At 57.1% G+C, this 13,220-nt stretch overlaps 1 protein-coding gene across 1 annotated transcript in view; it reads left to right on the top strand.

Moving 5' to 3' along the window:
- Positions 1-470: 470 nt before the first annotated feature.
- The window catches only part of MFHAS1 (malignant fibrous histiocytoma amplified sequence 1), a 49,583-nt gene continuing 36,833 nt past the window's right edge, over positions 471-13,220 (top strand). Inside the window, exon 1 of the mRNA XM_027853606.1 lies at positions 471-3,579. Within this exon, the coding sequence (XP_027709407.1) occupies positions 471-3,579 (3,109 nt within the window). The remainder of the gene's footprint in view (positions 3,580-13,220) is intronic.

The following is a 13,220-nucleotide window of genomic DNA, read 5'->3' as shown; positions in this document are numbered from 1 at the left end:
CCTCCTCCTCCTCCTCCTCCTTCCCCCTTCCCCGCTGCTGCTGCTGCTGCTGCTGCAGCCGTCGCGGGGCGGGGCCGGGCGGGGCGGAGACAGGAAGGCAGCCGCGGCGGAGCAGAGAAGCCGGGGCGGAGCGGGAGCCGGGGCCGGGCCAGGGTCAGGCCCGAGCAGCAGCCGCACCAGCCCCAGCGCCACAGCGGGCGGCGGAGCAGCAGCGGCGGCGGCGGCGGCGGCACCGGCAGCACCAGCTGCGGGAACAGCACCAGCCTCGGCCGGAGCAGGGGCCGCAGGCCGGCGGCGGGCGGAGGCAGAGTCTCGGCTCCGCTGCGGGCCATGTGAGGGGGGAGGATGCTCGTGACGCCCGGCCCCCCGAGCCTCACCGCCGCCACCGCCGCCGCCCTCCAGCCGCCCCGGTCCGCTCCCCCAGCCGCGGCCGCGGCGGACCCCGGGGGCCGGCATGTAGCGGGCCCGCCATGGCCGGCACGGACGGCGGCGGCGGCGGCGGCGGCAGCGGAGACCTGAAGACAGCCCGCCTGTGGCGGGAGGCCGCCCTGCGAGCGCGCAAGCTGCGGGGCAACCTGCGGCAGCTGAGCCTGAGCCGGGCCGCGGCCACCGCCTCCTCGGACCCGGGGCCACCCAGCCCCGCGCCGGCCCAGCAGCCGCCGCCGCCGCCGCCGCCGCCGCCGCCGCCGCTCGTGCTTCCCCCCGACCTCGCCGACGTGGAGGTGCTCAACCTGGGCAACAATGCCCTGGACGAGCTGCCCGCCGGCCTGGCCGCGGCCCTGGGCAGCCTGCCCCTCCTTCGGGGTCTGGTCCTGCGCCGGAACCGTCTGCCCAAGCTGCCGCCGCTGCTGGGCCAGCTGGGCGCCCGCCTCACCGAGCTGGACGTGAGCCACAACAGGCTGGGCGCCGTGACCGCCGAGGTGCTGAGCGCCCTGCCCCAGCTGCGCAAACTCAACCTCAGCCACAACCAGCTGGCCGACCTGCCCGCCCAGCTGGGCGCCCTGGGCCACCTCGAGGAGCTGGACGTCAGCTTCAACAGGCTCCCGCAGCTGCCGGACGCCCTAGGCCGCCTGCGTGCCCTGCGCACCCTGGATCTGGACCATAACCAGCTCACCGCCTTCCCCCCTCAGCTCCTGCAGCTGGCCACCCTCGAGGAGCTGGACGTGTCCGGCAACCGGCTGCGGGGCCTGCCCGAGGAGATCGGGGCCCTGCGCGCTCTGAAGATCCTCTGGCTCAGCGGGGCTGAGCTTGGCACCCTGCCCCCTGGCTTCTGCCAGCTCGCCAGTCTGGAGAGCCTGATGCTGGACAGCAACGGCCTGCAGGCCCTGCCCGCCCAGTTCAGCAGGCTGCAGCAGCTGCGGATGCTGAACCTCTCCTCCAACCGCTTCGAGGACTTCCCGGGGGCCCTGCTGCCTCTGGCCGGCCTGGAGGAACTCTACTTGAGCCGCAACCGGCTCACGGCGGTGCCGGCCCTGGTCTCGGGCCTGAGCAAGCTGCTCACGCTCTGGCTGGACAATAACCGCATCCGCTACCTGCCCGATTCCATCGTGGAGCTGACGGGCCTGGAGGAGCTGGTGCTCCAGGGGAACCAGATCGCAGTGCTGCCCGACAATTTCGGGCAGCTCTCCCGCGTGGGCCTGTGGAAGGTCAAGGACAACCCGCTGATCCAGCCACCCTACGAGGTCTGTATGAAGGGCATCCCCTACATCGCGGCGTACCAGAAGGAGCTGGCCCACTCGCAGCCTGCCGTGCAGCCTCGCCTCAAGCTGCTGCTCTTGGGCCGGAAGGCCGCGGGCAAGACCTCCCTGCGCAGGTGCCTCACCGAGGGAGACCGGGAGGAGGGGCCCCGGGCGGGGAGGGGCCGCGAGAAGGGCCACCTGGGCCTGGACCCTGGTCTTGGCCCCACCTCGAGCAGCAGTAAGGGCATCGAAGTGACCAGCTGGACTGCCGATGCTGCCCGGGGCTTGCGCTTCATCGTCTATGACTTGGCTGGGGACCAGAGCTACGAAGTCATTCAGCCCTTCTTCCTCTCCCCGGGGGCCCTTTACGTCCTGGTGGTCAACCTGGCCACCTACGAGCCCTCTAGCTTCCCCTCCGCGGTGGGCTCCTTCCTGCACTGCGTCGGGGCCCGGGTGCCGCACGCCGTGGTCTGCATCGTGGGCACCCACGCGGACCTGTGCGGAGAGCGGGAGCTGGAGGAGAAGTGCCTGGACATTCACAGACAGATCGCCCTGCAGGAGAAGCAGGAAGCGGCCGGCTTGGGCCGCCTGGCCAGCGCCGTGGATGAGGCCCTGGCTCGGGACTTCGAGCTGCGCTGCGCCAGCCCCCACGCGGCCTACTACGGCGTGTCAGACAAGAACCTGCGGAGGCGCAAGGCCCAGCTGCAGTACCTCCTGAAGCACCGGCCCCAGATCCTGTCCCCGGTGCTGCCGGTGAGCTGCAGAGCCCCCGCGCAGCTGCAGAGGCTGCGGGCCAAGCTGCTGTCGGTGGCCGAGCACCGCGAGATCTTCCCCAACCTGCACCGCGTGCTGCCCCGCTCCTGGCACGTCCTGGAGGAGTTGCACTTCCAGCGGCCGCAGGCCGAGCGCCTGTGGCTCAGCTGGTGGGACTCCGCGCGCCTGGGCCTGCAGGCCGGCCTGACGGAGGACCGGCTGCAGAGCGCCCTGTCCTACCTGCACGAGAGCGGCAAGCTGCTCTACTTCGAGGACAGCCCAGCCCTCAAGGAGCACGTCTTCCACAACCTGCCTCGCCTCATCGACATCCTCAACGTCTTCTTCCAGCGCGACGCCAGCCTGCTGCTGCGAAAGCTGCTGCTCGGGGCCCAGGGCGAGCTGGGGCCCCAGGGGGACGGAGGAGGCGCTGCCCTCGCTGGGGGGGGCAACGCGGGCCAGGACCCTCTGCGGGCCGCCCAGCTGCACCACTACGTGGAGGGCTTCCTCCTGCACGGCCTGCTGCCCGCCCACGTCATCCGGCTGCTGCTGCGGCCGCACGTCCAGGCCCCCCAGGACCTTCAGCTGCTCCTGGAGCTGCTGGAGAAGATGGGGCTCTGCTTCTGCCTCAACAAGGCCAAGGGCAAGGCCCTGAATGGGGCCTCGGCCTCCTGGTACAAGTTCCCTTGCTACGTGCAGAACGAGGTGCCGCCTGCCGAGGCCTGGATCGATGGCTCGGGCAGCGCCGCGGCCGCGGCCCTCGCAGGGCAGTCCTTCGTGGCCGAGCAGCTGCAGATCCGCTATAGTTTCCCCGTGCTCTTCCCCCCGGGCCTGTTTGCTCGCTACAGCGTCCAGATCAACCGGCACGTGGTGCAGCGCTCCGACGGCAAGTTCCAGATCTTCGCCTACCGGGGGAAGGTGCCCGTGGTGGTGAGCTACAGGCCAGGCCGCGGCGCCCTCCAACCCGACACCCTATCCATCGCCAGCCACGCCTCTCTGCCCAACATCTGGACGGCGTGGCAGGCCATCACCCCGCTGCTCGAGGAGCTGGACGCGCTGCTTCAGGAGTGGCCCGGCCTCTGCTACACCGTGCACATCCTCTGCTCCAAGTGCCTTAAGAGAGGCTCCCCCAACCCGCACGCCTTCCCAGGTAAGGTGCGGGGCACGGCTGCTGGGGAGGGGGGGAGCAGCGAGTCCTCGGCTTGCTAGGCCAGCCGCTCCTTCACAGCTAACCTCGAGCAGCTGTTGGCAGCCGAAGGAGACAGGCCTGCTGTCGGTTTATGAGAGTTAAGGCTTGGCAGGCAGACCTGCAGGACAGGGCACTGGGCCTGAAGGTGGGACCCAGGAGCTGGCAGGGACCTTGGACATCTCCCAGTCCAACAAGCGGAAACTGGGGTTCTGAGAGGGAAAGGAACTTTCCTGAGGTCCCAGGGCTCATAGAATGCGCATTTTAAGCTTGGAAGGCACATTAGTGATCATCTATCTGTCCAGCCATTAAATTTGACAGACAGGATGGGGTCAGGACAGGACAGGACAAAGAGTCACACAGATATTAAGTAGCAGTGGAAAGAGGAGTTCAAATCTCATCCCTGACCTTGGGCAAGTCATGCCCCTCAGGCCTCAGTTTCTCCATCTGTAAAAGAAGGAGGGTGACCTTCCTGCTCTAGGATCCTATGCTCCTGTCTGGCTGAGGCCCCCAGACTCTGAGCCAGGAGCATTTTCTCCTCCATCACTCCTCCCACCCCTTCCTTGGCAATTTTCCCAGGACACATTGTCCTCAGGTACATAAGGCTGGGCCAGCATAAGGTGCAGCTCCAGGCTTGGGCAGAAGGGAGGGAGCACTAGGGACTGTATGTGGGTGTGTTGGTTTTCTTAAACCCTAAGGGATGTGAGACCCAGACCTCCAGAATAGGTGGACCTCAAAGTGCTGCTGAGCAGAGGTGTTTGGCACAGTCAGCCCCCCCCATACCTTTAATCCCCCAAATTCATTGTGTCACAGGCCAAGAATGTTTCTGTCCCAGATCTGGTGTAACCTAAGCTGTCTTGACCTCAGTCTCCATAGTTTGGGAGCTCCTCCTGTCTTTTCTGACTAGGTTCTATAAATTCTGACCCCTGTGTCAAAAGGCACACCCTCCTTTTCTTTCGAGTCTTCAGGAGAGCCAGAGAAAATTCCTTGGGTGCCTGAGCCATGGGTGAATGATATCAGGAAGGGTGGGTTGGGCCCCCAAGGCCTAGCAGGGGATCATTTCCCAGGCATATCTGTGGGCCCAAGCCCAGAGTGGCTAGGAGACCAGGCTGAGGAGGCCTGAAGGCTTCCCCTGAGTAGGAGATATTGGCACTGGTGTACAAAAGGGGATTTCCTTGGTGTTCTGAGGACTGGCTTCTGGGGAGCTGAGGCCTAGCTTAGCTTTGTCTTTTGTGCTGTGTGGTCATTCAAGATTGCTTTGAGGGGCACTGTGTGTGCCTGGGTGTGGGAGGGTCGTGTGAGAGAGACAGGCACTTGGCTACTTCTTTCCTCCTGCTGCTGCTCCCCAAACCTTTGTGTGCCCATGCTAGGGAAGTGGGGGAAGCTTTGGGGTTCTTCCACTCAGATGGCCAAAGTCCCATCCTTTTCTGAGAACCTCTTTCTTCTAGGTTGGGTCTGGTGGGGTTGACGCTGTTCCAAATGCCCTAATCAGAAACATATTTGGATATATCCTAGCCTGTGTCACTGCTGGCCTGCCCCACCCCACCTTGGCCCTCCTCTCCTGCCCTGGCCTTGTTTACTGGGCCGACCTCCCGCTGCATTTGGGGGACTGAAACCAAAGCCTCGTGCCTCCCTGGGTTATCCTTGTCCTTAGCTGAGTGCATTCAAGGGGACCTCTCCTCCTGGGACTGCGGAGGAACCGGACACAGGCATTTCCGATGGGCTGCCCCAGATCTGAGTCCAGGCTAATTCATCCCCTGAAAAGGCCTCCAGATTAGCAGTTAACTGAGCCTGTGAGATCCTCTGTTATCTCATCACCTTGAGCCACCCTGCCTGTGCCTCAGTCTCTCCTGAATTCTTTCTTCTGTTCTCAGAAGCCAGGCAGGCATTTGTTATCTGTGTCCCAAGGGACCACAGCTTAGAGAAGAGAAAGGATGTCTGCTCCTGCACTGCAAGGGGCCAGCATGGCTTAAATACCTGCTGTGTGCAGGGCACTGGAGGACAAAGGCCCATGGTACATGGGCCCATTCACAGGGAGTTTACAGCCTCAGTGTGAGGAGAGAGAAAACACACACACACACACACACACACACACACACACACACACACATGCCTGGAAGACAGGGAGGGTGAGAGAAATACCAAGAGGCCCAGGCAAGATGCCCAGAGAATGTGGATGGCAGAGACTGCTTTGGAAAGGAGGTTGGGGACAAATTAGTCAGGAAGGACTTTCTGGGAGAGGTGAACCCAAAGGGATTCAGGAAGGAAGGACACGTAACAACTGGAACCTAGTGAGGGAGATAGCTAATTCCAGGTGTGGGAGACAAGGAGCAAAGGGGCCAAGACAGATGGGAGGGGGCAAGACCAGTCTGGCTGGCATGTAGAGAAGATGATAAGGACAGGGAGGTGGGAGTTTGGTTGTTAGCCAGGTTTGCAGGGCCTTGACTGCCAGGATAAGAAGTCAATAGCTTCTTTGGAAAACACTGGGGGGTTTTGAGCAGAGGGCACCCATGAGCAGAGGAAGCCCAGAGTGAGGCACTGGAGAGGGGAAGGCTGACACTGAAGGCCTTAGATCAGCTGGCAGGGGCCTCTGACATAATGGCCTGAACTGGGGTGGGGGTCTATGGGAACACAGTGGGGGGATGGGCGGGAGAGATATTTCAGAGATGGAGTTTGGGGGGCAGGGTGAAGAGAAGGTAAATAAGGCTTCAAAACCTGGATGATGTAGGAAAGTTAGAGGTTCTTGGATAGAGAACCCCAAAATAAAATTGGAAAGGACTTTGAGAGGCTTCTTAAAACTGGAAGGAGTCTTAGACATCATTGAGTCCACCACTACCCCTGTTTTACAGATGAGGAAACTGAGGCTGACAAAGGTTAAGTGACTTGCCCAGAGTCATGTAGCTAGTAAGCTTCTCAGGCAGGGTTTTCCTGTCTAGATGAAGTGTGAGATGGAGATGCAGATCTGGAGGTCCTGAAAGAGGTTAGAGCTGGACATAGAGATTTGGGAGTCATTTGAACGGAGCTGCTAACGGAAGCCATGGGAACTGACGAGACAGTCTGAGGAGGAGAAAAGAGAAGGCTCAGGATGGAGCCTTTGGGAGTGCTGTGTTTGAGGGGCAGGAGAAAACTGAAGATCAGAAGAGGAGGCAGAGAAGAGCCAGCATTTAGGTAGGAGGAGAAAAGATGCAACAGGAGAGATGAGGCAGAAGAGAGCAGCCTGAGAGGTCCCAGCAAGGGGGGCTGGGCTGTGGAGCACCTCCCACCCTGTCCCAGCTGGGCTTGTGGCAGAGAGATTCTCTAGACAACCCCCCTCAACCCCAAGACTGGGGGACAGGAAAGAAGGAAGGCTTTTACCTCCAAAGGAAGGAAACCAGCCGCTAAGCAATCTATTCCCTTATGTACAGAGCACCTCCTATGTGCTGGGTGCTGTGGCTATGGCTGCAGAGATAAATCTGAGTGCAATCCCAGCTTTCAGGCAGCTTGTAGTCACCCTCCACAGAGAATGGCCTATACCATGTAAAGAGAGATATCTGTATCTAGCTCTACCCATATCCATACCATCCATATATAAATAGATGTTGATGCACACACGTATATGCATTTTAGGAGGGACAGATGACTCAGGGCAGCCAGCACCAGTTTCCTATAGGCCCTGGTGCATGAGCTAAGCTTCAGTGGAAGCTAAGAGTTCTCAGATGTGGAGAAGAGCTGGGCAGGGTGTCGCCAGTGAGGTTGTAGTTGGCCAACAGGGTTCTTGTTGGACTGTGTCGTGGGGTTCTGGGATGTTGGTCATTGCATCGACCAGATCCCCTTCTGGTCCCCTAAAAGCAAGCTCGGGCTCCTTTCCTCTTCTTCTCTCTTCCCCTTTCTGACGAATGACCTGTCTTTGCAGGTGGCATTAAGTCTGCATAGGGAGAAGGGACTTTTTCTAATGGGACTTTTGCAAGAGATAAATGAACATATGGTTGAAAAATCCTGAAATGATGAGGTTGCTGGGATGGGAGCCAAGCACGGGTTGTTTGTGCAGTTCTGTACCTGAATCTCTGCCTCATCTGCTCTGGTCGGAGAGTGAGGGTTCCCCTCCCCTTTCTCTAAGGCTGGGGCAGTGTGGAAGTGTGAAAATTGAGGAAGGAATTGAGGAAAAGAAGTGAGGACTTCTCCATTTTCCATTCAAGCAAGGATAAGCTGGGCCAGAGGAGCCACTGGAACCCCTCTAGGCCAGGCCTACATAGCCTATCGCCCTCTCTGCTACTTCCAAAGCGATCGTCATAATTCTCACTCTGCTGGGATGGGGGAAGGGGAGTCCAATGTTCAGGTGCGAATAAGGAAAAAAAGCCACATCACCTTCATCATCACAAGGGGTGGCTTTCTGGGAGGGGGAAGGAAGCGGTACTGGGAGACATTTAGAGGGCGGCTGACAAAAGAGATCAATAAGCGGTGATTTTTTTTAACGTAGCAACAGCTGGTCCTGCAGCAGAAGAGCCTGGGTTTGGAATGACCTGAGTTTCAATCCTTGCTCCGCTAACAGCGATTACCATAGTCACACTCCCAATAACGATGGTTGATGTTTCCATGGTGTTTTCAAGTTTACCGAGTACCTTGCACATTGACCCCATCGGAGCCCCTACTTCCTGTCTGTGTGAGCTTGTCTTGGCCAGAGGGAGGTGGAGAAGGGAACAAGCACGTATTAAGCACCTACTGTGTGCAGAGCACTCTTTTCTAAAGCCTCTGGGCCTCTCTTGGAACCATTGTTCGGGTCCCTGGCCATGTCTGCTATAAAAGGCCAATAACAGCAGCTTCTTTAAGTGCTTAAGATAAATGTGTTTGCTTGACTGAGACTTGAGGAAAGAGCTCTTGAGTTCTGGCTTCCAGTTCTGACTGCCCTTAGGACCTTAGATAATGATGGCCCCTGTCAGTGCCTCAGTTTTCTTGTCTGTAAAATGGCAGGCTGGTGATCCCCCAGGGGCCTTGCAGCTCTGAATCCAGAGGATCCTGAGGGAGCACTGGGGGTTCTGGGGACACTCGTTATTTCCGGGGTGCCCTGGTACCCACGCAGAGAACAAAGCCGTCGCTTCTCGCCTACTTTGGGCAGGGAGCAAGGCAGTCCGGGAGAATGATTTGTGGCGGCTTTCACTTAATTTTTAAAGCTCAGCACTGGTCTGAGGATGGGGCTGACTGTCTAGAGAGCCATGAGAAGACCCCCAAGGGGAAAAGGATGCTCCAGAACTTCAGGAGAGTGAAGAAGACAGCCACAGGAGGGGTTCCATCCCTTGCCTCTATTTCTTATCTGGGCCAGTTTGCTAGTAATGTGAGCTTGGGCACGACCCACCCCCTCTCCAGGCCTCAGTTTCCTCCTCTGTAAAACAAGAGAGTGGGCTGGCTGGAGTGCAGGGTCCCAGGATGGGTGAAGCCAGCGCACAGTGATGCTGGTGCACAACCCTGACCCTGCTCTCAGGCTCCTCTGGACACTTTGCCTGCACTTTCTCCCACATCCACTGCTCCCTCTTTTCCTACCCCTCAATTGTTTGTGAATGTGTCCCCATAAGTTCCTCTGGGAGAATTAACAACATTAAAAGAGACAAAAATGTGACCTTGGGCAAGTCACTTAACCCCAAATGCCTAAAAAAAAAAAAAGAGGCAAAAATGAGTCATGTATCATGTTTGGATTTGGATTACATTTATGTAATAGCAAGGTGGTATAGTGTATAAGGGATCTGGCACTGGAGACAGGAAGGCCTGAGTTCAAATCCTACCACTGATCCATCCTGGCTTTGTTACCCTGAGCAAGCCACACAACCTGGGAGCCCCAGGCCCCTCCCCGTGTCTATAGGTTGCAGAGAAGGTGCTGTCCTGAACTGGTAGAGGGAGTTTCCTCCTGGGAGTTACCTCTAACTACGACCTGGCAGGTTCAATCCCTGTCCCTATGCCATTCATACATACACCTCTCTTGTCACCCCCCAGCTCCCTAAGGGCAGGACGAGTGTCCTAGGCAAACCTTGTGTCTCCTTTGGCATCCAGATCAGGCCTCTGGACTCAGAACACGCTTCAGGAATTTCTGTTGGTTGCATGGAATTTTTGAACCGTTTTGATTGGTTTCAATGAATTATTTTTGATCGCTTTCAGTGAATTATTGTCTTTTTTTCTTTTCTATTTTTAAAATATTCATTCTAATAAGGATCGGCCGGAAGGGTGAAAAGGAGAGATACCAAGGGAAAGCTAGGGATGTCAAAACAAAAGATCGATAGAGCCTATTTTTAAAATGAGAAAAAAAAAAGAAGCCTGCTGAGTAGATTGAGCAGCACTCAGCCTTCCCTGAGCTCCCGGGCAACGGGGCCTGCCCTCTGCCAAACTCCGCTCTTGGTTCTTTGTCTGTACCTGTCTTACGGTGCCCCTCACCTTCTGCTCTGCATCGGGCTCGTTTAGGGGCCCAGGGTCTCACCCTCCTAGAAGGCATGCTCCTGGAGTGGGCGTGGGGCGTGGCTGCACTCTGAAACTCTTCTCCCTGCCCCGCTCCACTCCAAAGTCCAGATGAAATGGGTCCCTCACACGTTTGTTGAATGACTCAAAGAGTGTAGCCTTGTTGGTCGGGGTGGGGTTCTCCTTTCGCTCTTCCCCAAAGGTGTGCATCCTCACCTTGCTGGCTGTTCTCACCTTCTGCTCCCTCCCTTCCTGCCCCTTTCCCAAGTGGCGCCCCATTCACGAGGACAGAGCTGACTGTCCTTCCATTCCCTGAATAGCTCTCTTAGTTTGACTAATGAAGCAAAAGAGGTGAGGATCTCTGTTTACATTTCACTGGGGCCGATTTAGTCCGTCTGCTGCCGTGACCTACAAAACAGTAGCTGCTCTTTCTCTAGATATTTTTTCTCCAGCTCTGGTTTCATTGACCCTGCTGTGCTTGGGAGTTAGATGGTAGCCCGTCATCCCATTGACCTCTCCCACCCTGCAGAAGTGACTCTAGGCTCTTGGGGACCCCGCCGGAGAGGCCCCCAGGCTGCTGCAGAGCTTGGGGATGGTGCCAGCCACCGTCTGTATGGCCGTCTGAGGAAGGTTCCAGCCGTCTGAGGAAGGTTCCAGCGGAGGACGTGGAGGAGCAGAAAGGCCGGCCACCAGGTGGTGGATTCTTTGCCAAGAGGAATTCACAAACCAAAGAAAATCACCAAGTGGCCCTCAGTCCCAGAGTCCCTTTGGCTTCTGCAGTGAGCATGGCAGTTTGGCAGGAAAGGGGCCAGGTGTTGAAGGTGACTTTGGGGAAACAATGTATTAACCGTGGGGACTCTGATGTGATGCCCTCGTCCGGCGTCCGCCACCGAAGGACTGGATCGCCTCAACCTTGATGTTCTTCTTGGAAATGAAATTGGAAACTAGGAGAAGATTTTACTCTTTATTCTAGGAGAGCTGGTTTTACGGTGTCTGTCCAAAGGTCAAATCACTGGGTCATCTTGCACTGCAGTGATCCTGATAGGAATGTACAAAACACAATAGTAATTACAGCTTATGCCACCACTGCTGTTGGAGAAAATGAAGAGATCGAGAGTCTGACAAAGAGGCGGAGGAAGCTCCCCAAACGTAATCAGGGAGCGCACAGCCGCCATAGTTAGTGGCTTCATTGCAGAGGTGGGCAGAAGCTGGTTCAAACATGAGGGACGGGAGCTCATGCCTCATAGGATGCCCAGCACCCTTACCTCGTGAATGCTTTCTTCTGACCTTGAGAGGCAGGAGGTGCTGATGGGCCCAGCAGGAACCCATTAGCTTCATAGAAAATGAAATCTTTTGGACTCTGAATGACATTTTAACAGAGAAGGGGATTGTTTTGAGGTCAGCCGTCCATGAGAGGTCAGACTGTCAGCTTGTTAGAGCAAACATAAAAATGTCCACCAAATTGGAAGAAAGAACGAAGATGTTTAAAGGACATGCAACTCACGCCATTCCTACCTGACCCATCTGAACAAGGGAAGCAGATGCAGGTAAGATAACTGGCCAGCAGCATTTTCGAGGGAAGCTTGAGCATTGTGGATCGGCCGGTCATCACAGCAAGAACGGGTGACCCCAGAAACTGCCTTGGTTTCATTACCAAGAAGTCAGCGACGTCAAGGCAGGGCATCACCCGCTTTGAACATCAACTCATTTGTAAAAGCTGACGGAGGAAGCTGGAGGAAGGTCATAAACAATCTCGTCTCAAGGAAGTAAGAAGTCAAGGAAGGAAAATGAAATTCACAGAAAGCTTGGGGAGAAACCCAACTACGCCGGGTCAGACCAAGGGCATTTACTGAGTGCCAGACACTGGGAACATGGTACAAGCAAGCAAGGCTGTCCCTGGCCTCAAGGAGCTTCCATTCTAATGGGGAAGGCAATTCAGAAATCTGAGCTGTAAAGGAGAGGGGGCGTGCTATGGAGACAGCTGAGCAGGGCTGTGGCGGCCTGGTTCTAGGCGAGATAAGACTGGGGCTTGTTGGCGGACTGACATCCGCTAAGCATGTGTACAGGGTCTCTGTGGTGAAGTGACGTGAATAGTGTTGGGCAGCTGTGACAGACTTCCATAGCAGATGATATCTGCAGACAGTACAGCACGTTATGCCCCAAGAATTCTGCAGGGAAGCCTTAGGAAGGGTGTCAGAGCAGACTGTGATGAGAAGAGGAGATGGTGGTCATGGAGAGGAGGGCAGAGGAACAGATGGACAGCCCCTGCATTTCACCCAAGAGGTCTATAGGGGTGACTCAGTGCGTTGGGGGTTCTGTGTCTGTAAGGATCAGGAGACAACAGGGAGCTATGGGACGGACTGGAGCAGGGAGTGCTTGGGTGGATCTGGCCATGTTATGGAGGATGGAGGGAGGGCTGTGGAGAGAAAGGAGGCAGGAAGGCCTGTGGGGAAGGAGTTATTCCTCTCCTGGGTTCCCCAATGGGACTCTTCTTGGTCCCCAAGGATAGTGATAGGTCTCCCAGGATGCTGTTACTGTTTCAGGTCCCCCCCATAGCAGCCACGGCCATGGAGGGTGACTCTGGCTAAGGGCGCTTTCCCCGCATGGACCGCACTCAGAATCAATAGCTCAGGTCTGTTTGTATGCTTTTTAGCACCTTCTCTTGCAAGGCAGGATTCTAGCAAACTGAACCAGGATGCAGCCTGAGTGAGTGAGTAAGTGACTCACCTTCCTGGCAGACCCGCTGCAGCATCAGCGCCTGGAGCCAATGGGTCTGAGCATGCCAGGATGGCAGGGAGGGGAAGAGAAGAGCACCGGCCTTTGGAAAGGTTGGCTTCTCAGCACAGGGCGGGACTTGAGGGAGATGGTGCGGGGAGGAGCCCTCACAAAATTTCTTTTGAGAGATAGAGGGGGAGAGAGATGGACAGACAGAGACAGAGAGAGATCTCTTCTTTGTTCCAAGGGAAATGTGTCCTGTGATGTCAGCAAGGGCAAGATAGGCCTTTCCAGGAGGGAGTGGGCTTTCCCTCATTGGAAGCCACACAAACACCAGGGGACTTCTTGTCCCATAGGGATTTTAGAGAGAAAGCTTTGGCTGAGCCGCGAGCTGGACCAGAAGCCTCTGAGGTCCTCCTGGACCTGGAGACTAGGTGGTTCTGTGAGCAGGACAGTCTGAATAGGAGATTGGC

The sequence above is a fragment of the Vombatus ursinus genome, unplaced genomic scaffold (genome assembly GCF_900497805.2).
Source record: "Vombatus ursinus unplaced genomic scaffold, bare-nosed wombat genome assembly UNPS02010193.1, whole genome shotgun sequence".
NCBI classification, from domain to species: Eukaryota; Metazoa; Chordata; class Mammalia; order Diprotodontia; family Vombatidae; genus Vombatus; species Vombatus ursinus.
Note: the sequence above shows the minus strand (reverse complement) of the source record. Positions and strands in the feature narration are given on the sequence as shown.